The sequence below is a fragment of the Macaca nemestrina genome, chromosome 7, assembly GCF_043159975.1.
Source record: "Macaca nemestrina isolate mMacNem1 chromosome 7, mMacNem.hap1, whole genome shotgun sequence".
NCBI classification, from domain to species: Eukaryota; Metazoa; Chordata; class Mammalia; order Primates; family Cercopithecidae; genus Macaca; species Macaca nemestrina.
The window spans coordinates 127,067,301-127,094,560 of record NC_092131.1 but is presented as its reverse complement, the minus strand read 5'-3'; the positions used below and the strand labels follow the sequence as shown (position 1 = coordinate 127,094,560).

Sequence of the window (27,260 nt, the reverse complement as noted above, 5' to 3'; positions counted from 1 at the left end):
AATAATCAATCCAAGAATTCTGTGAAAGCAAGGAATCCTCTGGTTTGTATGCCTACCAGAGTTTCCTGAACCTGGTCACACACACTGCCCTGACCCTGTGATCTCAGACTGTGGATATAGATTGGTCTAAACTCCAGATGAGGAAGTATCTAGTATGGTCCATTATAATCCTGGTCATTCTCATTTCAATTCATTTTAATACAATATTAGGCTACTCTGAACATGTAATTCCCCAATCCTTCTATTTAAAAGGGACTTCTTGCTTGTAGTGAGCCTTGGGATTGACTGCTCCATAGCCATATCAGGGCTAGATGATTGTTCTGAACCAATCAATTTCAACCCCTTCACCAGTGACTGGTTCAGAGATAAATAGTCCTATGCCAATAGGTGTCAAAAGCCAAGGGAGAGGCTGTGGCTTCAAAAAAGAGAAACCTGTCTTTCTAACCCACTAGTCTGTTAACATTACGTTTGTGACTGGCCACAGTGGCTTACACCTGTAATTTTCAGCACTTTGGGAGGCTGAGGTGGAAGGATCACTTGAGATCAAGAGTTTGAGACTAGCCTGGCCAACATGGCGAAACCCCGTCTCTACTAAAAATACAAAAACTAGCCAGGTGTGGTGGCATGCACCTGTAATCCAAGCGACTCGGGAGGCTGAGGCAGGAGAATAACTTGAACCCAGGAGGTGAAGGTGAGCCAAAATTGTGCCACCGCACTTCAGCCTGGGTAACAAGAGTAAGACTCCATCTGAAAAGAAAAAAAAAAAAAAAAAACACAATAGGTATGTTTCCTTGGTGGCTCCGGAAGCCCTCCAGTGACACCAATGCACCAAGAGACCCAGTCCTTGGGCTGGAAGCCCTATTAAGGGTGGCAGAGGGGAGAGATGAAAGAACTTGTGACTGCTGATGTCATTGAGTCGCTGAATCAACAGCTGGGAAGCCAGCCTTTCTTCCTGCTTTGTGAGATGATATACTTAATACTTTCCATCCTTGGAGGTGGGTATCTTGTTATTTGCCGATGGAAATATTACACATCATCTCCAGCCCCCACTCCCCTGCCTCACCCAGCCCTACCTTTACCAGGGCAAGTCCTGCCACAGAGGAGCTGGCTGCCTCAGAACATCTCTTGTGGAAAACAGTCCTGCCTGAACTGGAGTGGGACTGCCAAGCATTTTGCACCCCGCCCCCCTTACTTGTTTTTTGGGGTTTTTATGGTTGTTTGTTTGTTTGTTTGTTTGAGACAGGGTCTCACTCTGTTGCCCAGACTGGAGTGCAGTGGTGTGATCATGGCTCATGGCTGCCTCAACCTCCTGGGCTCAAGCAATCCTCTGGTCTCAGTCTCCCTCCAGAGTAGCTGGGACCACAGGTGTGCGCCACCATGCCCAACTAATTAAAAAAAATGTAGAGATGAGGTCTCACTCTGTTGCCCAAGCTGGTCTTAAACTCCTGGGCTCAAATACTCCTCCTACCTTGGCATCCCAAAGTGCTGGGATTACAGGCATGAGCCATCTTGCTAGGCCAGGTTCCCCCTTGAATGTAGGAGTATTGCCTCTTCCAGGCAGGAGTTCCTCTTATTCAGTGAGACAAGCACAGACCCAGATAATTACATGAGCTGCCACTGGAAGAGCTGTTGTTAATTTGGATGGCAATAAAAGGCCTTGCCAGTACGTTAAGCTAATTTCATGAAAATGCTGGGAGGAGGGTCATGGGCTGGATCCCAGATTATTAATAATGTCGAGCTTCATTAGAACCATTCAGAAAATTCCTCTCAGTTGCCTCCAGCAAACTGCCACGGGTTGCTACTTTCCTCTGAAATCAACAGTCTTCTCATAGGCAAATGTGGATTTTTTTTCCCCCTAGAAAATAATTAAAAGTCACAAAGTCCAATAAATGCTTAAACAGAATATAGTTTTAATTAAAAACCTTTCAGCAAGTCTGCAGTTGCAGATCTCTCTTCGCAAACAGGCATGCTGGTGGCAGCCACAAGCCCAGTCTAAGTATCTGAAACTAGAAACCTTTACAAATCATAATAGTAAATTTGGTTGCTACATATACCCATGGTGTGTGTGTGTGTGCAAAGGGGGTGGTGGTGGTGAAGAGAGAGGTCTGGGGGCAGAGCCAAGGTCCTCCCCTATGGGGGAGGCAGGACACAAGCCTGTAGGGGTGTGTGCAGCAGAACATTTTATCAAACCTGTGTCCAACTCTGCAAGGCAATAATAATGGCTAATTCAGCTATTGTATTTAAAAAGTGGCCAAGTACTGAGCACTAAGTGCCAGGTACTAAGTGCTTTGCATACATTGATTCATTTAATCCTCAAGGTGACCCAAAAGCGTAGGTATTCTTTTGTTGTTGTTGTTTTTAAAGATAGAGTCTCACTCTGTCACCCAGGCTGGAATGCAGTGGCACGATCTCGGCTCACTGCAATCTTTGCCTCCCAGGTTCAAGTGATTCTCCTGCCTCAGCCTCCTGAGTAGCTGGGATTACAGGCACGCACCACCACACCCGGCTAATTTTTGTGATTTTAGTAGAGACGGGGTTTCACCATGTTGGTCAGGCTGGTCTCAAACTCCTGACCTCGTGATCCGCCCGCCTTGGCCTCCCAAAGTGCTGGGATTACAGGCGTGAGCCACCACGCCTGGCCAGTACTCTTATTTATGCCTTTTTTTCTTGAGGCACAGAGAGGTTAAATAACTTGGCTAAGGACACACAGTCAGTACATAATGGAGTCTGATGCTAGAACCTGCCCTCCTGACGACTACATAGAGCCTGTACAAGGAAAAGCCGGAGGGGGAAGTATAAACTGGGCCTGGCTTCCCTGAGGAGTGATCTTTCGACTGGAAATTAGAAAAGGAAAGCAGCTTCTTGGAGGTGAGGGACTGGAGAGAACGTGTGTGTGTGTGTGTGTGTGTGTGTGTGTGTGTGTGTGTGTGTGTGTGTGCGCGCGCGCGCGCAGAAGCTGAAAGATGGAAAACAGTGAGTGTTCAGGGGCTTCTGGCTGGAGGGCAGCCGTGGGGAAGGTCTCCGCAGCCTTAACCGGCTGCTATGGTGGGGATGTTTGATGCCCATCTGGGCCCCGGCTTTCTTATTCTCAGAGGCCCTTCCCACATCTTTAGGCAAGTCCATTAAATCCTCTGCGTGCCACATTAAAATACAAGGGCATATATACAACTCTGAGTGCAGTTGCAACAGAATCGTTTACACAATATTGCATGTCCTAAACATTCAAACATCGATTTCTTCCAATTTTGCAGTTTCCTTTTGCCCCTCTTAGCGCCAATAGATTTTTTTTCAGATATCAGATATTTATTTTAATAGGCCCCTGAGAGAGTCATAAGACTCAGAGAGAAGGGAGAATGGGAGAGGTGTATAAGAAGCTTTCGTGCCAGGGACGACTATCGTTCAAGAATTAGGAGACGCCCTGGGCACTGGAAACACTACGCAGAGCGAAGTAGGGACCGCGCCTGTGTTGTGTAGGGGACAACAGAGGTTGCTGATACCTGGGACATAGACTGGGTGGGCACGGGAAGTAAAGCCTCGGGACTTTGGTTAAGCGCGCCCCACTGGAGTATCGCGCCGCAGGACTGCAGAGCCGCGGGCAGCGCTCGCCTTGGTGCAGGGTTCCAGCCACATCTTCCTCGCCCAGCCGGCACCCTCCGCCATTGATCCGCCTCTGCGCCCGGCAAGCGGTGTCCAGCAGGGGGCGCGCGCGGAGCAGGCTTGGGCCCCAGGAACAGCGCGCGGAGCAGGCTTGGGCCCCAGGAACAGCGCGCGGACGGAGTCGCTGCAGCAAGTCCCCAGATCCAATGGGTTTCAGTCTTCCCCACCATCCCGACGCTCCGGATTCACAACGTTGAAGTTAAGGGTCGATCCGCAAAAAGTGGCCGGGGGCTCCAGCTCTCCATTCCTGGGTCTATCTGGGGTCGGCCCCAGCCTGGTTAGAAGCCTTAGTCTGGATTCGGCAGATTCTGAATCTGGGACCCTCTGCGCTCCCGGCTTGGAACCTTGACACCCTCCCCTCCCCCACCCCTACTTCCACACACCTGATTAGTTGACTGTTTCTTTAACGATCAAAGACGTGGGCGGCGGCGGGGTGAGGTCTTGGTTCCCTGTTACCCAGCCCTCCCGTAACTGTGTCTTTATTAACGTTATAAACATTAGACCGGCTTCTGAGCACCGGGCGGCGCCGGACGAGGTGCGCGCAGTCTTCTAGCTGAGCTCGGAGGCAGATCCAGAAGTCGCGGCTCCCACCCCAGGCCTCGGCGGACTCTGCCTGGGGCGACTCGGGCTCCAGCCCTGCCCGGGCGGGCACTGGGCTCTCCAGGCTCAAAGGCAGGGGTAAGGGGCGTCTTTCCCCCAGGGCAGCCTAGGGGACAAAAGCATTTGCTGTAGAGTGAGCTAGAGCCTCCGGGGACCGCGGGAGTCAGCTCCAGCGCAGGGGTAGTCACTGCGTCTTTAACCACCCAAGGTCTCCCTGCCGAACTCCTTGGCTTCTGCAACCCTGTCAAGACAGCAAGGAAAGGGGGTCTTCCCTGGTCCTCGGGCCCCGAGGTTTCCAGGTTGCTTATAGGACGGGTTCCTGCAGTCCGGGGAAGCTCCGGGCAAATAGCAAGCCCATTCTCCCTTCCACTACCCAGATTCTGCCTCCCTGCGGAAGGCAGAAAAGAAAGAAAGAAAACAGGTAAAAACCGGAGGAGGGCCCAAAGGCCTTGAGTCTCCCCGCCTGACGCCCCTCACTCAGTCGCGAAAAGTCCCCTGGACACGCCATCCGGAACCGGACTCAGCTCCAGCTGCTGGGCCCCTGCCTCCTAAGATCCTTCCCTGGCATAGGCTCCCAAGACCGCCCCCTCAGGGATCCCAAGACCGGACAACTGCCCAGGACGCAGCTCCCCGCCCCCACCCCCACCTTGTTCGGCAGACAAAGAAGGGTGTGCTGGTCCCGCTGTCTGCGTCCCTCCCCCGACCCCTCAAGGCCTAGAAACCTCAGGGACTCACTCCCAGGCTAGGGACCCAATCCTGGCTGCCCCACCACAGGGTCCCCGGCAGGGACGGGTCACAGTGCTCTCACCCCTCGACCTTTCTCGAAGACACCTTCCCTGAAAGGCGCCTTGCGCCCTCCCCATGGGTGGGCTGGGGGGATCCCAGGCCAGAGCAGGCTGTGTGAATTTCTGTGTTCTGAACTGGGGCTAAGCGAGATGCGATGGTCCCAGCCCGCTGGGCCGCCTGTAGCGACGGCAGCAGTAGGAGAGAGGGAGGGACGCTTGGAGCGTGAGCGCACCAGTCTGTTCATATTTAATTTACAAAGCAGCCTCGGAACCCCGGGCCGGGTGGTCTCTTTAGATGCTGCGCTCTTACCCTGTCTCTCTTCCCCACCCCCTCCCCTAGCTCATTAAGATGCTCAACACTCAAATCGGGGTATTGATCTCCACGGAAGCCCCAAACCCGCGCCATCGACCCACCGCGAGAGACCCCCCCATGGCCCGGGGTGATGGCTGTGGGACTTGGTGCGCCCGGAGAACTCAGTGGCTACAGAACGGGTGGGGATTCTGCATGTCTCCTGGAGCCTGAACCCCTTTCCTGGTTCTGGCCAGTAGCTGTCTCCAGGGCTAACGTGGGCAGCGCACGGGGGGCGGAAACCGGGTTTTAGCCAAATGCCTCGACATCGCCGCGCCTCCGCCTCCTCGTCGCTGAAAGAAATGTCGGGGTTTCATCAGAGCTAAGGAGCGAGAGTCGGGAACAGCGAGTCTGCTGAAGCCGGCTGTTGTGTGAGGGTGTGAGACGGCGGGGCGGTGGGGGGCCACCGCAGCTTGGGGGATAGAGCGTGTGGGGTTGACCGAGTGTCTGCTTGAGAGGCTGGGAAGATATGGGGGGCAAGGATGGGAGAAATGCTTAGGCCTGAAGTCCCCAGCCCACCGTGCTCAAGAGTAGCGGACGTTTTGACACCATCCTTGTCTGTGCTACTGTCTGCTGCAGCTTCCGTGCCTCGTTCTCCTGGAGCAGGCAAGACTTGGAGTGAGGTGCTTGGGTGAGCTCGGGAGAGCTTCCCCCTGCTCCACCTGTCCCGCGGTGCGCTTAGGCCAACGAGCCGGGCAGTGGGCTGCAAGCGCTGGTTTAGCCACAAAAGACCAGATGTAAAGAGTTCCGGTTTAAGAGGTTGGGCAGGGCTACGGTGGGCTGGGGAGGGGGGCGTCCCTTCCCAGCACGCCCTGCAGGGCTGTGCGTTCTGGTCTCGGGTTAGACAAGCAGGCGGGGAGGAGGGGGGTTGGGGCGGCGGCGGCGGCGGCGGCGGCGGCGGCGGGGGCGGGGGGAGACTAGGGCTTATATCAGCCCAGATCCAGGCAAAAATGGTAGGGAGGGCGCGGCGCTCTGCTAACACTATCAATTATGCATCGTGTTGAACGTGGCTTCGGGGAGGAGGCGGCTAGCAGCGGGGGGTGCGAGAGGGAAGGGTCCGCGCGAGCATTGCTGCGCGCAGCTCCGCGGGTCCGGCTCGAGGTCTGTCGGTGCCACCGCCTGCATTTGCAAAAAGAGTTTAAAGGCAAAGACACTCCTTCCCCCACCCGACTTCAGCCGCGCAGCTTTCCTTCCCCCAAATTCCTCAAAGATGGTTTGTCTCACGTGTTGCAGGGCGTAAAAGCGGCTTGCATTCAATTAGCAGTGAAGCTTGCGGGTGCTGGCGGGACAGGCGCGTGAGGGTGAGTTCGCGTGAATGTGTGTATGCGTGTGCGAGAGAACGGTAAGTGTCCCGTGTGCAGGTGTGCCCGTGAAAATGCGTGTGAATGTAGCAGGGACTGAACACATTGATGCGATTATTACCTGACCATGGATGATTGTAACGTGTGAAGGTCGACTATGGGGAGGGTGTGAGGGACTGTGCGCGCGCGAATGTGTTTGAACGTTGAGGGGGGAGGTGGTGTGATGAGGGACAGTAACAACGTCAGCGGCTGTGTAAATGTGGGGGTACCTGGGTTATGGGGGGTGTAGTAGGCTGCGAAGAGCCCAGCTGGGACGGTGGGAGTGGGATGCCCCTTATGACCGACTTGGCCTTGGGGAGGGTCTCCGTGGCTTTAACAAAAGTAGACCAAGCAGGAGGCAGGAGAGGCTATGCGCGTCCCCGCCAGGCCCTGGAGCGCGCAAGGACTTTCTCCAACCTGCAGCCAGAGAGGTGGGGGGAAAGGACGTAAAAGGAAAAACTGAAGTGGTACTTTGGGGCCACCGAGTCCCCAAACTTACCTGTCTCTGTCTTTGCCCCCGGCCCCCAGCCACAACACATGCGAGTATCTTCCTTGGGCTATGTTTCCTGCTCTGCCACACCGGGTCTGGAGAAGGGGTTTCAGCCCTAGGACATTTACTGAGAGTCGGCGAATATTGGGTAAGTAATGGGGGCCACCCCACAACCTTGACCCAGGTGAGGGTAGGTCCAGCCTAGAGCACCCCATTGGGTGCAGGGCTGGGGGGGGAGGTGCTGTCTGGGAGGAACTGAGAAGGGAGGGAAGGGACCCTCCCAGAAGAGCACAGGCAGAGTGAAGGAGCAGGTTCCCAAAGACAGGGTGTGGGAGGGGCTCTGCCAAACCTGACAGGCGCTCCAGAGGGGGCAGGGAGTCTGTGCAAGTTCGTTTGTGTGACCGGGCTTAAGGTTTTATGGGGAGGGGGACCTTAGGCACCGCAGAGCTGTGGAGAAAGGCGCAGAATCTTTCACCTTCTCCAGCTTCATTAGGTAGTGGCAGCCCCATGACCTGTTGGCTGAGGACGCCTCTGCCCAATGGGAGCCGCCTGGGGGACCTGAGAGGAAGCTCTAGTGACCACTTTCCCAACACACCTGGTCCAAACATGGGGGAAGGACCTCCTTCCCCATAAGGAAGGTTGGCAGAGCAACCACCTTCTCCCCTCACAGGAGCTGCAGCTCCGGGCAGGTGACTCTTCGGCCTTAGATGCAGAAGGGCATGGGGATGGGCTTCCCCAGATCCCACATCTCAAGTCGTGCAGTGCAGGTCCTCCTATTGCTTCTCTGCTGGGTTTTTATCACAGTGGAGGGCTGTGTGCACACACGGGCGCATGCCTGTGTTCTTGTGGATGGGTCGGTTCGTGTGAGGACTTGTGTCCTTGTGTCTGTTAATTCTCACAATGGACAGGAAAGCGCTTTGTACCGTGGTGGAAAACGCTGTACAAATGCCGGTTCGGTTAAGAGAACAATGAGGTCTCCAGGGTCTATTGTATCCGTGTCTTGGTGCATATGTGTTTGTGAGTTTAGGAAATGTGTTGTGAGCCTCCTAATTGAGCATCAGGTCCTCTAAACGCCCGCAGAAGTTGGCGGTTTGATGATGAACCCCCGCGTCTGTTTGTATTGTTGTGCGCCTGAATGGGCGTGTGTGCGAGTGCTGTATGTGGGACAAAGGTTCCAGGGAGGACAGCCAGTCTCGGACAAAAATGTCCTTCCTGGGTGGGATGCATTTCACCGGGTTAAACTAAGGCTTAGAAACACAGAGAGGGGTCCGAGAGGAGCCCGCTGGAGATAGGCGAGCTGCGGAGCCTACGGAGGGGCCAGCTCCAGCGTGAAGGAAGGAGTAGGAAGGGAAAAAAGAGCGATGTACCGGGCCGCTGGAAAAGGAAATTAGGGCCCTGGGAAGGAGTATCCGTTGAACCTCGAGATTTTTATTGACCTTCACTTCTGGCCAAGAGAGGCTCCTGGCCATAGAGGAGGTTACCTGAGTCCTGGAACTTGTGCTAGACGGGTTTGCGGAGGCAGAGTTTGATAGGGGAGGTAAGCTAGGGTTCAGTGAGTCACCTTCTTTCCTCTTCCCCTGGCTTCCATCTGCAGGAGCCGTGATGTTCCCCCTTCGGGCCCTGTGGTTGGTCTGGGCGCTTCTAGGAGGGGCTGGAGCATGCCCTGAGCCGTGCGCCTGCGTGGACAAGTACGCTCACCAGTTCGCCGACTGCGCTTACAAAGAGTTGCGCGAGGTGCCAGAAGGACTGCCTGCCAATGTGACCACGCTTAGTCTGTCCGCGAACAAGATCACCGTGCTGCGGCGAGGGGCCTTCGCCGACGTCACACAGGTCACGTCGCTGTGGCTGGCGCACAATGAGGTGCGCACCGTGGAGCCAGGCGCACTGGCAGTGCTGAGTCAGCTCAAGAACCTTGACCTCAGCCACAACTTCATATCCAGCTTTCCGTGGAGCGACCTGCGCAACCTGAGCGCGCTGCAGCTGCTCAAAATGAACCATAACCGCCTGGGCTCTCTGCCCCGGGACGCACTGGGTGCGCTACCGGACCTGCGTTCCCTGCGCATCAACAACAACCGGCTGCGTACCCTGGCCCCCGGCACCTTCGACGCGCTCAGCGCGCTGTCACACCTGCAACTCTATCACAATCCCTTCCACTGCGGCTGTGGCCTTGTGTGGCTGCAGGCCTGGGCCGCGAGCACCCGGGTGTCCTTACCCGAGCCCGACTCCATTGCTTGTGCGTCGCCTCCCGCGCTGCAGGGGGTGCCGGTGTACCGCCTGCCCACCCTGCCCTGTGCACCGCCCAGCGTGCATCTGAGTGCCGAGCCACCGCTTGAGGCACCGAGCACCCCACTGCGCGCGGGACTGGCGTTCATGTTACACTGCATCGCCGACGGCCACCCCACACCCCGCCTGCAATGGCAACTTCAGATCCCCGGTGGCACCGTAGTCTTAGAGCCACCAGTTCTGAGCGGGGAGGACGATGGGGTTGAGACGGAAGAAGGAGAGGGAGAAGAAGGAGATGGGGACTTGCTGACGCAGACCCAAGCCCCAACGCCGATTCCCGCACCCGCTTGGCCCGCGCCCCCAGCCACACCGCGCTTCCTGGCCCTCGCAAACGGCTCCCTGTTGGTCCCCCTACTGAGTGCCAAGGAGGCGGGCGTCTACACTTGCCGTGCACATAATGAGCTGGGCACCAACTCTACGTCAGTGCGTGTGGCGGTGGCAGCAACCGGGCCCCCAAAACACGCGCCTGGCGCCGGGGGAGAACCCGACGGGCAGGCCCCGACCTCTGAGCGCAAGTCCACAGGCAAGGGCCGGGGCAACAGCGTCCTGCCTTCCAAACCCGAGGGCAAAATCAAAGGCCAAGGCCTGGCCAAGGTCAGCATTCTCGGGGAGACTGAGACGGAGCCGGAGGAGGACATAGGTGAGGGAGAGGAGGCGGAAGACCAGATCCTCGCGGACCCAGCGGAGGAGCAGCGCTGTGGCAACGGGGATCCCTCTCGGTACGTTTCTAACCACGCGTTCAACCAGAGCGCAGAGCTCAAGCCGCACGTCTTCGAGCTGGGCGTCATCGCGCTGGATGTGGCGGAGCGCGAGGCGCGGGTGCAGCTGACGCCGCTGGCTGCGCGCTGGGGCCCTGGGCCCGGCGGGGCTGGCGGAGACCGGCGACCCGGGCGGCGACCCCTGCGCCTACTCTATCTGTGTCCAGCTGGGGGCGGGGCGGCAGTGCAGTGGTCCCGCGTAGAGGAAGGCGTCAATGCCTACTGGTTCCGAGGCCTGCGGCCGGGTACCAACTACTCCGTCTGCCTGGCGCTGGCGGGCGAAGCCTGCCACGTGCAAGTGGTGTTTTCCACCAAGAAGGAGCTCCCATCGCTGCTGGTCATCGTGGCAGTGAGCGTATTCCTCCTGGTGCTGGCCACAGTGCCCCTTCTGGGCGCCGCCTGCTGCCATCTGCTGGCTAAACACCCGGGCAAGCCCTACCGTCTGATCCTGCGGCCTCAGGCCCCTGACCCTATGGAGAAGCGCATCGCCGCGGACTTCGACCCGCGTGCTTCCTACCTCGAGTCCGAGAAAAGCTACCCGGCAGGCGGCGAGGCGGGCGGCGAGGAACCAGAGGACGCACAGGAGGAGGGCCTTGATGAAGACGCGGAGCCGGGAGACCCAAGTGGGGACCTGCAGAGAGAAGAGAGCCTGGCGGCCTGCTCACTGGTGGAGTCCCAGTCCAAGGCCAACCAAGAGGAGTTCGAGGCGGGCTCTGAGTACAGCGATCGACTGCCCCTGGGCGCCGAGGCGGTCAACATCGCCCAGGAGATTAATGGCAACTACAGGCAGACGGCAGGCTGAACCTCGGCCCGTCCGGCCCGCCCATTCCCGACCTCCACCTAGGGTGCCTGGGAGCAGTAGTCTAGGGCTGGCAGGACTTATGTCCCCCGTCCCCAACTTTCACCTACTCCTCCCCCTTACCACTTCGCAACCTTGACTACTAGGGACTTCCAGTAGGGAGTGGGCCGATTTCACCAGTCCCCGCTACCCACGGCTGCCATTCTCCCTGCGGGCTGAATCCCCTTACCCGCCAAGCACAGTGTTTCTCTTACCCCATGCAAGACTCCACCCGCAGACGATGGGCGATATGTATGTTCCTCCATTCCCATCGCGATTATCTGCGAAATCCGCCCCGCAGCCCGCCCCACCATGGGCTCTGGAGCCAAAACGAGCGAAGACGTTGGAAACTTCACGGTAACGCCGTGGTTTCGGGGCCAGCCCGGGCCAGTGGAGGGCTGTGGGGTCGCACTTCGACCCCTCCCCCTCCCCCTTCCTTTCTTTGTTTTTCCTTTTTTTTTTTTTTTTTTTTTTTTTTTTAATTTGACGGAGTCTCGGTCTGTCCCCAGGCTGGAGTGCAGAGGCGCGATCTCGGCTCACTGCAACCTCCGCCTCCCAGGTTCAAGCGATTCTCCTGTCTCAGCCTGCCGAGTAGCTGGGACTACAGGCGCGCGCCACCACGCCCAGATAATTTTTTCTATTTTTAGTAGCGATGGGGTTTCACCTGTTGGCCAGGATGGTCTGCATCTCTTGACCTCAGGTGATCCATCCGCCTCGGCCTCTCAGCGTGCTGGGATTACAGGCCTGAGCCACTGCGCCCGGCCCCTCCTCCCTTTCAATCCCTACTCCCAGAAGCCGGGATCCGTGGCAACCCCTAATTTTTAGTTCCAAAGCCACCTCCCGGCAGGGAACCAAATCCTTCTGTCCTCCCACCCCCACCCCACTTCTGGCCTGTTGGAGTCCAGCCCGGTGCCTGGGGCGCCTTTCAGCTCCGCGCTCAGATTTTCCTGTTTTCGTTGTTTTCAAGACAGCGACATTTCGGGTCTGGTGCTAACATCCCCTTCCCAGCCTCTGAGAAAATCGGGTGTGTGTGTCGGGGGGTAGGGAGGGAATGCGTTTTCTGTTGTCTCTCTCCTAACTTAAAGCGCCGCAGGACCGCGCGCCTCTTGGCGGCTGAGCGCGTGGACTTGGTCCCGGGCCAATTTCGTTATCCGTGTGTTGGGCTTTCCGCAGGTCTGTGCGCCCAACAGCGCCGCTCCTGCGGATCCACCCGACCCAGACCCAGCTGGAAAGCGCCAGAGGCGGAGGAAGCTGACTGTGGCCTCCCAGGCCACGGCTCTCGGGAGGGCTCGCGCCCTAGTTCGCACAAAGCCTGCGCGTGACTGTGCGACTGTGCGGTGGGATCCGGATGGAGCCGAGCCCCTCTGTCCTCTCGTCTCGGTCCTCGCGTCGCCCCGCCCCACCCGCCCCTGCTTCGGCGGGAATCGTTGTTTGCCCGGCGTGTAGTCCCTGACAAGCGTGCCCTGTAGGAGAAAAGTCTGTGTCCTGTAAAGTGTGACCGTGTAGTGTAGGGGGGCGGGCGGGGGTGCAGATGGGCGGGGAGGGAGGGAAAGGGAGGGGCGCGGCGCGGCGACTGGGGGCGGGGTTCTTTTTTCCATTTTGAAAGAAAGCGTCGGAGTTGGGGTTGGGGGAGTTTCAGTCCTCGGGATCTGCGGTCTTCGCGAAGCGCAGCGCAAGCGCGGGCCTGGGACGGAGTAGCACCCGGAGCCCGTGCCCTTTTCTAAACGCGTCTGTATGCAAACAGTCAATAAAACAATCGATTTGAGCTGGGCTCGGTGATTTTTTGTCAGGGGACAGAAGGAGGAGGCCTGGGCGATGAAGGAGGAAACCGCGGAAGGAGGGAGCCCCCCTGCACCCTCCCCCCAGCCTCCCGTTGTTATCTTGAGTGATTTCGTGTTTGTGTGACCATTCCGTGATTTTTTGCCAGGTGTTTGCACCCAACCCTTCTCTTGGTGTCTCAAACTCCAGGGTGGGGTGACAAAAAACGAGGGCAGGCTGGAAGTGAGTAGGGGGGAGGTTGCCAGAAAGGAGGGCGGGTGTCTGTAGACCCTAAACACAGGTAGTCTGAGTGTGCGTCCACGTACGTTTGCACTCGAGAGTGTGCGGCACCCTCTTTCACTTGAGACTGTCGGTGTAGTGGGGTGTGGCTGTGTGTGGTGTCACACTGCCCAGTTTCTGTGTCTCCACATCAGCCTTTGAGTTCCCTGAGAAGCCGATGGGAAGAGAATGGGATTCATAGGGACAAGACTGCTGTGGCTTGCACAAGAGAAGTCACAAATAACACAAAGTACAGAGCGGGCAAACGATGTAAAGCAGAAAAAGGGGAGAACCTGGCCAGGCTAATTGCCCAGAGCAAGCGGGCACGTTTGGCCTGGGAGCCAAGTGTGTGTGTTGTGTGGGTGGGTGGGGAGCACTCAGTGAATGATGCATGGACAACCGTCAGGGTGTGCTAAGGGGGTGCACCTATGGAATCAGGGTTGAAAACACACTGATTTCACAGTCCTAGAAAGGGGGTTTCTAGGGTGAGGAACAGGAGAGAGGGGGATCAAGAAGAGAGGCTGTGGTCCTGCCCAGCCTAAAACACAGGGGTTGGGCTGCGGTGTGTTTCAGCTGAATCCCCCTAAGATTGGAAGAGGCAGGGAAGAGAGGTGGAAGAGGAAAGCAACAGAAATGGGAAGCAGAAGAAGATTCTACCTCCCCCCTCCCTTCTTCCTGCTTCCAATTTCTTGCCCTCTTTTGCTGTCTCTGTGAGTCTTCCTAATTGGACCAGTCCAGGCTGGGAACAGGCCCAAGTTCCAATGCTGGGCATCCTACCCCAGCCTCAGGTCTGTCCTCTGGCATAGGTGGTGGCTGTGACACTTCTTGGGGCCTGAGCCCAGGTTCCCTTCCCAGACCAGCAAAGCTGTTTTCAAGAAAAATTCCCTTCTGAGGGCCACAGCCTGAGCCCTGCCCCTGGTCACAGCCCAACACTGCAGTCCACCCTACTGCCTGGGACACAACTCAGGAATATTATCTTTTAGGAAGACGCCTGCTTTGTTCTACCTGCAAATCCTACCTCTGAGCAGGGGGCGAGGACTGGCCCAATTCCTAGGGTCTAGTTAGGAATCCAATGACATGATTGCTTCTGGGAACAGACCTGTCTGGGCCAGTGAGTGCTCAGCAGTTTTGATGCAACTCAATCATCTGGTCGTGGGAAGACAGGCCCCTTCCTTTCCCTGCCTGCCCTAGGAATTGGGGACCCTCCACGAGACCCTCTAGGATCCTGAGTGTCACTAGGGCAGGTGGAGAGGAGCTGAAAGCTCTGCCCCTCTTTGTCCAGGGCCACGCATCCTAATGTATTAGCAAACACTACTCAGCTAGACCTTGTGGCTTCTGGGCGTGGCCAGGCCCAAAGGCTCCATCCGCAGGCAGGAATGAATAGTGTTGGAGGCCAAGGACCAGGGTGCTGGGACACTCTGCCAACTGCCCATTGAGATCCCAGCCCTCTCAGGAACACGCTAGTTTCTTTCCAAAGGTTGGGCACATGCACAGAACGGTCCCCAGCCTCTGGCCTTCCTTCCTACCTCTTTTTAAATGTAATTAATTTAACTTATTTAATTACATTAAAATAAAATGTCTTCCTTTCATTTCCTCTCCCTCATTCCTCTCTGTTCTAAGTTGTTCCAATTCAACTACCATTTGAGGTTGAATTCTTTTTCACAGTGTCCCCATCATGTAGTTGTACAACTTTGGCTTTTACTTGTCCAGAGATGGGGAGCTCACGTTTCACTCCCCTCTTCCAAGGAATCAGCTGTTTAGCAGTTTAAAATGTGTCTCTGCCTGGGTTCCACCCCTCAGGCCTGACTGCAACTGGCAAGTGCTCTGGGAGAACCTGTCAGGTGTAGAGGTGTAATCTCCACCTCTGACCCTCTGTCCCTGGCTCCAAGGCTTTCCATTCAATACAACTTTTTTGAGTGTTTCCTGTATGCTTCATGTGCTGTGCTAGCTTCAGTCTCTCCAGTATGTCTTGCTGTAAAACTTATTTGGATACCACATGGAAATGGAGTCTAACGGCTTGAGGAGTGTGTGTGTGTGAGTGTGTGTGTGTGTGTGTGTGTGTCTTGGGAGACCTGGTAAATGATCGGAGAATGCAATATGACAGCAGTAGCTTCAGAACTCAGAGCAATTTATCAGGAGCAGTAATTCTTTGAGCTACAGAAACCAGATGGCCGGGATGTGGCCTTGAATAGGATCAGAAACCTGTCTAAAGAAAGGTGATTTGAAAAGAGTGCCTCCTCCCCTGACATGTTTCCTAACGATCAGCTGAAATGAGAACCATCTTGAAGATCATTAAAGTCCATTACTATAAAAGAACAAAGGAAGGCAGGGCTTCTTTGAGAAAGAAGCAGCTGGGGTAGGGTCCTCTAGTCCCAGATCTTGTGTCTGGAATGCAGCCCTCCACCCATGACATCCAAATAACAACCACAACTAAAGCGAACATCTCCAAAGATTTGTTGTCAGTACACATATGGCCTGTGACTCCCTGATGGTCATCTCAGTTTTTCCTCCTGGATCTCAGTGGAATGCATTTTAGTAGGTAGAGGGAAAGGAGTGGCATCTTGCCATGACTACCCTGCCCCACATTTGTTAACAGAGCCCCAGTTATGAGACACTCCATAGGGGAAAAGGGACCTGCTGTCTGCACAACAGGAGGCGTCACCTGCAAAGAAGGGACCATGACTGTATAAGCACAGAGCAAGAAAAACTGGGGAATCTCCTTTCTCTGCAGAAAGCCAAGCCCTAGTACCAGGACATAAGAAAGGCCCCTTGTTGAGGCCATAAATTGCCAAGTCTGATCTAACAGATACCTTTATCTTATAAGTTTCCAACATAAAGGTATCGACAAGAGAAATTCTGCTGGACAGTTGGGAGGAAGCAAGTGGAGCCATTTCAGTTGTAATGTGTCAATTAATTGATTGCATTTGAAATGTAGCCACTCACACCTATCTGTTCAATGATAAGATTTTGCCTTAGGACTCAATAGAGAATAACACTGTATTGAAAATGAAAGATCTGCTGTGACTGGCATATAGAAGAGATTAAATTTAAAAATGTTTTGCAATATTAGCGTTTTGTTCAAAATATGACCAGTGTTCCTAATGAGACTTGATATGGATTTTTTAAAAGGCCATCCAAAGTCCCCACGATGGGCACAAAAATAAAACCAACTTTTTGGGTTAAATTAGTTGGAAAGACTTTTTATCATTCCATGGTTGAATAAGTAATTTATGGGATTTAAAGACAGTATGATTTTGAAAATTGTGCTAATTGTATGTGCTTTGTTTGGACATGTGAATGTAAATTTAATAATTAAGTTTAAGTCCACATGGAACAAGGAGAGAAAAAGTGTTTTTATTTTTATCAACTGTTTACTGCTTACATGTATTCCCTTGTGTATTAGGAGTTAATTTGGTTTTGGCAAATTAAATGCATTTTCTCCCAGCAACATTCGCAAACTGTTTCTTAAATTGAGTCTAAAAGCCATTCAAGGCATCCAACCATTTGAGAGAAAAATTTCTATGATTATATAAATTACCAAGGAACTTCATAAGAATTGATCAGTGTGGAAATGGGGAGAGAATTGGAATGGAGAATTAATTACCAAATGCTTTTTAATAATAGAGGCTTGCCACACATCTAGACTAAGAATGCTAATAGTCACCACCTAATATTAGTATAAATACTAATAATCCCAATAGTAGCTAATATTTATTGAACTCTTACTATATTTCAGGCACATTCTATGGATCTTACAAGCTTTATTTTGTCATTCCTTATAGTGATCCTGTGAGGTAATGTTATTATTATAATGTACAGACAAAGAAACGAAAGAGCACAGAGGGTTAGTAGTTTGTTGAAGATCACACAGCTGGCAATTTGCAGGGTTGAAGTTTGTCCTTTTGTTATCTGACTCCAATGCCAGAGCTCTTAGTCGCCAAGCCAAACCTCCTCCTGAAGCCCCTACAAACCAGTGAAGTGTAGAATAATATATTTTCTACATGTTTAAATTTGCTGCTAATTACAGAGTTTGTCTAGAAAAAGGATTTCTCTTGCTGTTTCTCTTATTTCTCAAAATAGCATTTATTTTTTTCTGATTATAAAAGTAATGCAGGCCGGGTACAGTGGCTCGTGCCTATAATCCCAGCACTTTGGGAGGCCAAGGCGGGCAGGTCACTTGTGATCAGGAGTTTGAGACCAGCTTGGCCAACATGGTGAAACCCTGTCTCTACTAAAAATACAAAAAAATTAGGCAGGCGTGGTGGCATGCGCCTGTAATCCCAGCTACTCCAGAGGTTGAGGCAGGATAATTGCTTGAACCTGGGAGTCGGAGGCTATAGTGAGCCGAGATCACACCACTGCATTCCAACGTGGACAACAGAACAAGACTCCGTCTCAAAAAAAAAAAAAAAGAAAGAAAGAAAATAAATAAAAGTAATGCATGTTTCAACTAGAATTGTCTTTGGTTGCTGTTGGGAATGTAAGTGGGTATAGCCACTTTGGAGAAATATTTGGCAATCTAGGAACGTTAAAGATACACATACCTCTGACTCAGTAATCTCACTCTTGGGTATATATCCAATAGAAATGAGTGTTTACATCCATCAAAAGACAGAAGAGTGCTTTGGTGGATGCAAGTACAACGATGTTCATAGCAGTTTTATTTGTAATAGCCCCAAATTGGAAACAACCTAAATATCCAAGAGTAGAATGGAGGAAGTAACCTGTGGTATATTCATACCCTGGAATACTGCAGAGCAATGAAGAACAAACTGCAGTTACACACAACATGGACGTCATCACGGTGAGTGAAAGAAGAAAGACACAAAAGATTATGGAATGAGTGATTTAATTTATAGGAAGTTCAATACAGGCAAGACTAATTTTTGTTGGAAAAAGTTGGAAGGTACTGCAAGAACAGAAAACCAAATACCGCATGTTCTCACTTATAGGCGGGAATTGAACAATGAGATCACTTGGACACAGGAAGGGGAGCATCACACACTGGGTCCTATTGTGGGGAGGGAGTAGCGGGGAGGGATAGCATTAGGAGATATACCTAATGTAAATGACGAGTTAATGGGTGCAGCATACCAACATGGCACTTGTATATATATGTAACAAACCTGAATGTTGTGCACATGTACCCTAGAACTTAAAGTATAATTAAAAAAAAAAAAGTTGGAAGGTACTAACTGGGATTAGGAGAGGACTCAAAGGAGCCTTCTGAGATGCTAGAAATGTTCTATATCTTGATCTGGGTGGTGGCTACATGAGTGTATGCATATGTAGAAATCCACCAGCTACACACTTGAGTTGTGTACTTTATTGAATTTGTTATACCTCAATGTGTGTGTGTGTGTGTGTGTGTGTGTGACGGAGTGTGACTCTTGTCACCCAGGCTGGAGTGCAATGGCGCTATCTCAGCCCACTGCAACCTCTGCCTCCTGGGCTCAAGCGATCTTCCTGCCTCAGCTCCTGAGGAGTTGGGAGTACAGGCATGCGCCACCAAGCCCGGCTAATTTTTTTGTATTTTTAGTAGAGACGGGTTTTCTCCATGTTGGTCAGCTGGTCTCAAACTCCCAGCCTCAGATGATCCACTCGCCTCGGCCTCCCAAAGTGCTGGGATTACAGGTGTAAGCCACCATGCCCTGCCTGGTGCCATGTATCTTTTCAGACCATTTTCTGCGTGTACTTATAAACATGCATGCCTGTGTATGGAAATATACAGCAGTGCCATTAACATCACCCTGACTCAACGAGCTTCCACCTGGTTCAGTTCAGTCTCCCCAAGTGCACAGGAAGGGTGTTATCCCCATCATCCATCCACATCCCACCCGGTGTCTAGGGCTCACTTCCTGTTCATCTTGAGCTGCGATGGTCCTGGGATATTGTGAGAGGGGACGTCACATGGGGCAAGTCAGATGGTCACTAGGTACAGTCTCACTGCAGAACTGGCAATGCCACTCCTGTTGGGTGTTCCTAGGGCAAGGTGTAACTGTAAATCCAGGGGAGCCATCACTCCACACTGTCTGTATGAAGAGCTAGCCTGTGGAGCAGCTCTCCAGCCTGAAGGTGGTGCTTCCTAGGGTAGAGTCTAGGAGGTCTGCAGGCATGACTCAGCTCCCACTGGGTGCTCTCGCAGAGGTCCTTTGCTGCTTTCATGAACGCTACACTGGAGCATGGAACCCTTTTGTGAAGCTACCCCAGATCCCCCTGGTACCAACATCATCATTTTCTCTCTGGTGCCACTGCAGTGGCATAAGGCACAGGCTCCGTCTGACTCAGAACAATAAACCTCTCAGTGTTTACCTTTTGAGTTCAGTTCTGAATTCATGAATTTTTAAACTTTCCTCATTTTAAGGTATGCATTTACAGCTATTAATGTCCTCCTAAGTACTGCTTTAACAGCATTCCCCAAGTTTTGATAGGTAATGTTTACATTACCATTTAGTTTTAAATATTTTATTTCCATGAGATTTTTTCCTTGACTCATGAATTATTTAGACATGGGCTTTTACATTTTCAAATGTATGTGGTTTTTTTTCTGACACTTTTGTTTTTGATACCACTTGCCTTACATCCTTGTCAGAATACAGACTGGGTGATGCTGATTATTTGGTAATTATTAAAACTTGCTTGGAGGAATAGGATGTAGTCAACTTTTTGTAAATGTTTATATAAGTTTGAAAATAATATTTATTCTTGAATTATTGGGTTATGATTTTTATATTTTCATTAGATCAGGCTTGTTAATTTTATTGATTACATATTCTCTCTTTCCTCACTTAATTTTTTGTTTGCTTGTTTTATTAATTTCTGAGAGAGGCATGTTAAAAATCTCTTAGGATTTCAGACTTGTCAATTATTTCTTGTAATTCTGTTCATATTGCATTGTATATTTTTGAGGCCATGTCATAAGGTGTATACCTTTTTGGTTAAATTTTTGTTGAAGTCTAACATACATTCAGGAAAGTACTTTCATAAAGAGAAAATACCTCTTATGACCAGTACCCATATCAAGAAAAGAAAATTACCAGCACTCCTGCAGTGTCTTCATGCTCCCTCGGGGTCATGCCTCCATCCCCACTCTCATGACTTCTAATACCATAGATTAGTTTTGCCTGTATTGGAACCTCTTATATTCCAGGAGTCTTCAAAATGTACATGAAAAATGCTTATTATGAAAAAACTAACCATGATTTCAAAATGTTTTCACTAACTTGTACTAACTTGTTATAACATGTCTGAACAGGATCTAGTTTGAGGCTCTAAGAAGGATAAGATATGAGTTTGAAAAGAGCCTCCATTACAGCAACATGAGTTCTGCTAAAATCAAAGCAAGAACGAAAATCAAATTTATGGTGAAGTTTGGGTGGAAGAATGATGAAATCATTGATGCCTTAGGAAAAGCTTATGGAGACAATGCCCCAAAGAAATCAGTAGTTTACAAATGGATAACTTTTCTTAAGAAAGAATAAGAATATGTTGAGGATGAAGCCCACAGCAGCAGACCATCCATGTCAATTTTTGGAGAAAAAAATCTTCTTTTTTTGAGACAGGGTCTCACTCCTATTGTCCAGGCTGGAGTGCAATAATGTGATCTCAACTCACTGCTCCCTCAACTTCCCGAGCTCAGGTGATCCTCCCACCTCAGCCTCCAACTAGCTGGGACTGCAGGTGCATGCCACCATGCCTGGCTAATTTTTTGTATTTTTAGTAGAGATTGGATTTCATCATGTTGCACAGCCTGGTCTCAACTTCCTGGGCTCAAGCGATCCGTCTGCCTCAGCTTCCCAAGGTGCTAGGATTATAGGCATGAGTCACTGTGCTGGCCAAAAATTGTTTGTTCTCTAATTGAAGAGGACTCACAATAGCACAAAAAATATCCAATACTATAGACATGTCAATTGGTTCAGTTTATTATACACTTCCTACTGAAAAATTAAATTTGAGCAAACTTTTCACTTAATGGGTGCTAAAACCATTGCTCCTAGATCAGCTGTAGACAAGAATAGAGTTTTCATTGGAAATTTTAAACAAGTGGGATTAAGATTCCTGTTGCATTTCTTCAAAGAATTGCAACAGGAGATGAAACATGGCTTTACCAGTACCATCCTGAAGACAAAGCACAATCAAAGCAATGTGTACCAAGAGGTGGAAGTGGTCCAGTCAATGGTAACAGTTTTTTGGGATGCTCAAGGCATTTCACTTGTTGACTTTCTGGAGGACCAAAGAACAATAACATCTGCTTATTACAAGAGTGTTTTTAGAAAGTTGGTCAAAGCTTTGGCAGAAAAATGCCCAGGAAAGCCTCACCAGAGAGTTCTTCTCCACCACAATGCTCCTGCTCATTCCCCTCATCAAAGTGGGCAATTTGCAAGAGTTTCAATGGGAAATCATTAGCCATCTACCTTACAGTTCTGATTTGGCTCTTTCTGACTTCTTTTTGTTTCCTAACCTTAAGAAAAATATTTTTAAAACACCCATTTTTCTTTAGTTAACAATATTTAAAAGACAGCATCGACATGGTTAAATTTCCAGGACCCTCAGTTCTTTAGGGGTGGACTAAATAGCTGGTATCATCACTTACAAAAGTGTCTTGAACTTCATGGAGCTTATGTTGAGAAATAAAGTTTATATTTTTTATTTTTATCTTTTAATTCCATTTTTCCACAAATGGTTTGAAGTCTTGTCATATGCTCAGCTTTGATAGATACTGCCAAACAGTTTTTTCAATATGTACCAATTTACACTTGTGCCAGCCGTGAGAGTCCTCATCAAACTCAGTATTGTCTGCTTTTGGTTTTAGACATTCTGTTGGGTGTGTAGTGGTATTGCATTGTGTTTTTAATTGGCATTACCCTGACAATTAATTAAGTTGAATACTGTTGTTTCCTGTCCATTTGAAAACCCTCTTATGTAAACTGTCTTTCTCTCTTTTTCATTGGGTTGTCTTTTTCTTATTGATTTGTAGAAATTCTTCATATATTCTGGGTATGAGCTTTCTGTACAGAATGTCTTCCCTCTCTCTTCAGCTTCTCTTTTCACACTTTTTGTAGTGTCTTTTTATGAAGAGCTGTTTTTAGTTTTAATGTGCTCCAATTTATCAATTTTTTCTTTATGGTTAGAACTCTTTGGGACTATATTTAAGAAATCTTTGCCCACCCCAAGATGATGAAAATATTCTCCTATGATTTCTTGTAAAAACATTATTATTTTACCTTTTTTATTTAGATCTACAAAGCATGTGGAAGTTACTTTGTATAAGGAGTGAGGTGGGGTCAAGATTCATTTTTTTCCCATGTGGATATTCAATTGACCTAACACCTTTTATTGAAAAGATTATCTTTTCCCCCACTATAAGTAAGACCTTAGCACCTTTGTCATCAGTGAGGTGACCATATATGTATGCATTGTTTTTCCCCTTGCACTCCAGACTTGGCTTCTGTCATTACATCTGTTTGTCTGACTCTCTTTGCTGTGTCTCTCTTCCACTTTTAAGGATCTTGGTGATCACAATGAGTTCACCCAGATAAGCCAGGGTAATTTCCCCATTTTAAAGCCAGCTGAATAACAGCTTTAATTCTGTCTGAAGCCTGAATTCCCTTTTGCCATGTAATCTAACATATTCTCAGGTTTGGGGGATTTTTTTTTTACTGTTGATTTTTGAGAGTTCTTTATGTATTCTAGATACTAGAGAGTTCTTTATATATTCTTCTTCTTTTTTTTTTTTTTTTCACTCTTGTTGCCCAGGCTGGAGTGCAATGGCACGATCTTGGCTCACTGCAACCTCCACCTCCCAGGTTCAAGCAATTCTCCTGCCTCAGCCTCCCGAGTAGCTGGGATTACAGGTGCACGCCACCACACCTGGCTAATTTTGTATTTTTAGTAGAGATGGGGTCTCACCATATTGGTTGGGCTGATCTCAAACTCCTGACCTCAGGTGATCTGCCTGCCTCAGCCCCCACAGAGTGCTGGAATTACAGGCATGAGCCACTGTGCGTGGCCGAGAGTCCTTTTTTTTTTTTTTTTTTTTGAGATGGAGTCTCGCTCTGTCGCCCAGGCTGGAGTGCAGTGGCCGGATCTCAGGTCACTGCAAGCTCCGCCTCCCGGGTTTGCGCCATACTTTACCGGCTTGAGCCACCGCGCCCGGCCGAGAGTTCTTTATTCATTCTAGATACTAGTCCTTTGCTGGATATGTGATTTGCAAATATTTTCTTCCATTCTGTAGCCTGTATTTTCATCCTCTTAGCAGGGTCTTTCACAGAGGAAGACTTTTAAAAACTTTTTGATGACGTCAAATTTATCAAGTTTTCCTTTTATGGATCATACATTTGATGTCAAGTCTAAGAACTCTTAGCCTAGTTCTAGATCCTAGAGATTTTCCCCGATGTTTTTGTCTAAAAGTTTTATAGTTGCAAGTTATACTTTTTCAGTTAATGTTTGTATAAGGTGTGAGGTTTAGATGGAGAACCCATTGTCTGTGGATGTCCAGTCTTTCCAGCACCATTTGTTAAGACTATCCTTCCTTTGTTGAACTGCTATTGCACCTTCGTTAAAAAATCAATTGGAAATATTTGGGTGGGTCTATTTCTGGGTTCTCTATTCAATTCCATTGATTTTTGCATCTGTGCCTCCACCAATAACACACTGTGTTGATTATTGTAACCACATAGTAGGACTTAATATCAGGTAGAGTGGTTCCGCCCATTTTAGATTTTTTTTTTTTTTTGTAAGATTGTTTTAGTCATTCTAGGGGCTATGTCTTTCCATATAAATTTTAGAGTAAACAAATCTGTGTTTACAAAGGAAAGACAAAGACATTGCTGAGATTTTGATAGAAATTGCGTTAAACCCATAAACATATTTACAATGTTGAACCTTTTAATCCATGAACACATGATATTGTCTCTCTACTTCTTTAGGTTGTCTTTGACTTTTTTAATCACCATTTTGTAATTTTCAGCTTGCAGATCCTGTACAAATTTTGTTATGTTTGGCTGGGTATGGTGGCTCACGCCTGTCATCCCAGCACTTTAGAAGGCCGAGGCAGGTGGATCATGAGGTCAGGAGATCGAGACCAGCCTGGCTAACACGGTGAAACCCCGTCTCTACTAAAAATACAAAAAAAATTAGCCGGGCGTGGTGCCTGTAATCCCAGCTACTCAGGAGGCTGAGGCAGGAGAATGGCGTGAACCCGAGAGGCGGAGCTTGCAGTGAGCCCAGATCGCGCAACTGCACTCCAGCCTGGGAGAGTGAGACTCCGTCTCAAAAAAAAAAAAAAAAAAAAAAATTTATGTCCCAACTTCTTTGGGGGTGTTCATTATTAGTATATAAAAAGTGATAATTTTTGTGTTGATCTTATATACTGCAAACTTGCTGAACAAGCTAATGATTGTAAGAAATTGTAGTATTTTCCTTGGGATTCTCCAGGTAGAATTATTTCATTTTATTTTATTTTATTAGATGCAAGATCTCACTATGTTGAGACCAGACTGGTCTCGAACTCCTGGGCTCAAGTGATCCTCCCACTTTGGCCTCCCAAAGGGCTGGCATTACAAGTGAGAGGCACCACACCAAGCTAGATGTTTTAAATGTTATTTTTATAACCAGTCCTTATTTTTATTTATTCACATGATCATGTCCTCATTTTCACTTCTAATGTTGTTATTTATGTCTCCTCTCTTTTTTTCTGTTAGGATTCCCAAGCTGTGGTCTTTTCAAAAAACACCTAGCTTTTATTTTTGTTAATCAACTCTATATCTTTTTATGTCTAGTTCTTTTTTTTTTTTTTTTTTTTTTTTGAGACGAGTCTTGCTCTGTCACCCAGGCTGGAGTGCAGTGGCACAATCGCGGCTCACTGCAACCTCCGCCTCCCAGGTTCAAGTGATTCTCCTGCCTCACTCAGCCTCCCAAGTACCTAGGATTACAGGTGTGCACCTCTATATCCAGTTAATTTTTGTGTTTTTAGTAGAGATGAGGTTTTACCCTGTTGGCCAGGCTGGTCTTGAACTCCTAACCTCAATTTATCCAATCGCCTCAGCCTCCCAAAGTGCTGGGATTATAGGTGTGAGCCACTTCATCCAGTCTAGTTCATTAATTTCTGATTTTTATCTTTACCAGTATTTTTCTTTCTACTTTCTTTGGATTTATCTATTTTCCTTTTTTCTAGCTTTTTGAGTTGAGATCTTAGTTAATTTTTTAAACATTTATTGCTTTTGAGTGAATTCATTGGTTATAGATACTCTGCATATTGTTTTGGATAAATACTGCAAGTTTTACTATGTAATGTTTTAAGCGTTCTTGTAAAAGTCTGCATCTCAGTATGCAATGATGAAAAAGTTCTGGAGATGGATGGATGGATGATTACACTACAATATGAATGAACGTAATGCCACTGAACTGTACACTTAAAAGTCGTGAAGATGTCATGCTATGTGTATTTCACCACAATAAAAAGTTTGTAATTCTTGTCTGAATTTTCTCTTTAACCCAAGAATATTTTATATATGTATTTAAAACTTTTCAGGATCATTTTGTGGTTGCTGTTGCTGTTGTTTTATTTGACTATTCTTTTTTGTTTTTTGTTTTTGTTTTTGTTGTTTTTTGATGGAGCCTCGCTCTGTTGCTCAGGCTGGAGTGCAGTGGCATGATTTTGGCTCACTGCAACCTCCACCTCCTGGGTTCAAGCAATTCTTCTGCCTCAGCCCCCCAAGTAGCTGGGAGTAGTACAGGAGCGTGCCACCATGACCAGCTAATTTTTGTATTTCTAGTAGAGACGGGGTTTCACTCTGTTGGCCAGACTGGTCTCGATCTCCTGACCTCACAATCTACCCTCCTCAACCTCCCAAAGTGCTGGGATTACAGGCGTGAGCCACCGCGCCTGGCCTATTCTTCTTCTTTTTTTTTTTTAAGCCCTAATTTTATTACATGTGGTTTGTGAAGGTGTCGTGCACGACTTCAGTTTTTTGAATTTTATTGATTTCTTTTGTGAGCTAGTACGTGTTTAATTTTTTCTGAAAATTTTATGTGTGCTTGAAGAGAATATGTATTTTCCAATTATTGGGTAAGATATTTTATATTACTTTTAAGATCAATATACTTAATTTTTATCAAACCATTCACATGCTTACTTATTTTCTATCTGACCTGTGGACTTCTGAGATGTGTATTAGAAATCTCCTACTTTGATTGTAGATTTGTTTTCTCTTTATATTTCTGTCAAAGCTGCAATAGTAGATGCATGAATGTTTGTGCCTATTGTATCTTCTTGGTGAACTATCCTATCTTTTAATATGAGTAGCCTCCTTATTCTTGTTCTTTTTATTGTGTTCTGCATTGACTTTCTCTTTTTTCCTTCCTTTCTTTCTCTTTTTTCTTTTTTTTTTTTTTTGAAACAGGGTCTCACTCTGTCACCCAGGCTGGAGTGCAGTTGCACAATCTCTGTTCACTACAACCTCTGCCCTCCAGGCTCATTTGATCCTCCTGCCTCAACCTCTCAAGTAGTTAGGACTACAGACATGCACCACCATGCCTGGCTAAATTTTGTTGTGGTTTTTGTAGAGATGAGGTTTCACCATGTTGCCCAGGATGGTCTTGGACTCAAGTGATCCTCCCGCCTCAGTCTCCCAAAGTGCTGGGATTACAGGCCTAAGCCACCACACCTGGCCCTGAATTTATTTTTCTAATATTAATATTCTCACTCCCAGTTTCTTTTTAAAAATATATTTCTAATATATTTTTCTAGTGTTAGAATTCGTTTTAATTAATAACTCTCTAAGGTTTATAATAAGAAAACAGTCCCATACTTTATCCCCGATTCCAGTTCCTAGTGCTTTCCCTTACACTTCCAACATTTTCAGTTTTTTCTGCTATTTCCTACCATATTCAAAAATAGCATGCTTTCATGTTATTTTTTCAATTTTTTGTATTACCTATTGACTTCCTATGGAGGGTGAATAAATTAGTTCTCTCACAAAGACACACATACACTCAACTCTCCTTTCATCCTTCCAATATGGTTAAATTGCAACTTTTGCTGACATGATTGTTCCAATGTTTACATTGTAACAATTACGCAAACAGTTCACAGCTGATCCATGTATTGAATTCTGTTTTTA

The 27,260-nt window shown here is 48.8% G+C and overlaps 1 protein-coding gene across 13 annotated transcripts; it reads left to right on the top strand.

The window, feature by feature from the left end:
- Positions 1 to 2,785: 2,785 nt before the first annotated feature.
- On the top strand, positions 2,786 to 11,340 carry LOC105490943 (immunoglobulin superfamily containing leucine rich repeat 2). 13 transcript variants are annotated; one of them, XM_024795777.2, is made up of 4 exons: positions 5,264 to 5,534; positions 6,625 to 6,692; positions 7,260 to 7,369; positions 8,816 to 11,340. In XM_024795777.2, exons 3-4 carry the CDS (start codon positions 7,291 to 7,293, stop codon positions 11,062 to 11,064), a joined length of 2,328 nt encoding a protein of 775 aa, XP_024651545.2. In that variant the 5' UTR covers positions 5,264 to 5,534; positions 6,625 to 6,692; positions 7,260 to 7,290; the 3' UTR covers positions 11,065 to 11,340. The 13 variants fall into 13 exon arrangements, with proteins under 13 accessions (XP_011755251.2, XP_011755249.2, XP_024651545.2 ...); XM_011756946.3 differs by lacking the exon at positions 5,264 to 5,534 and adding an exon at positions 5,560 to 5,762; XM_011756943.3 differs by lacking the exon at positions 5,264 to 5,534 and adding an exon at positions 5,560 to 5,768.
- The last annotated feature ends 15,920 nt before the right edge of the window (positions 11,341 to 27,260 follow it).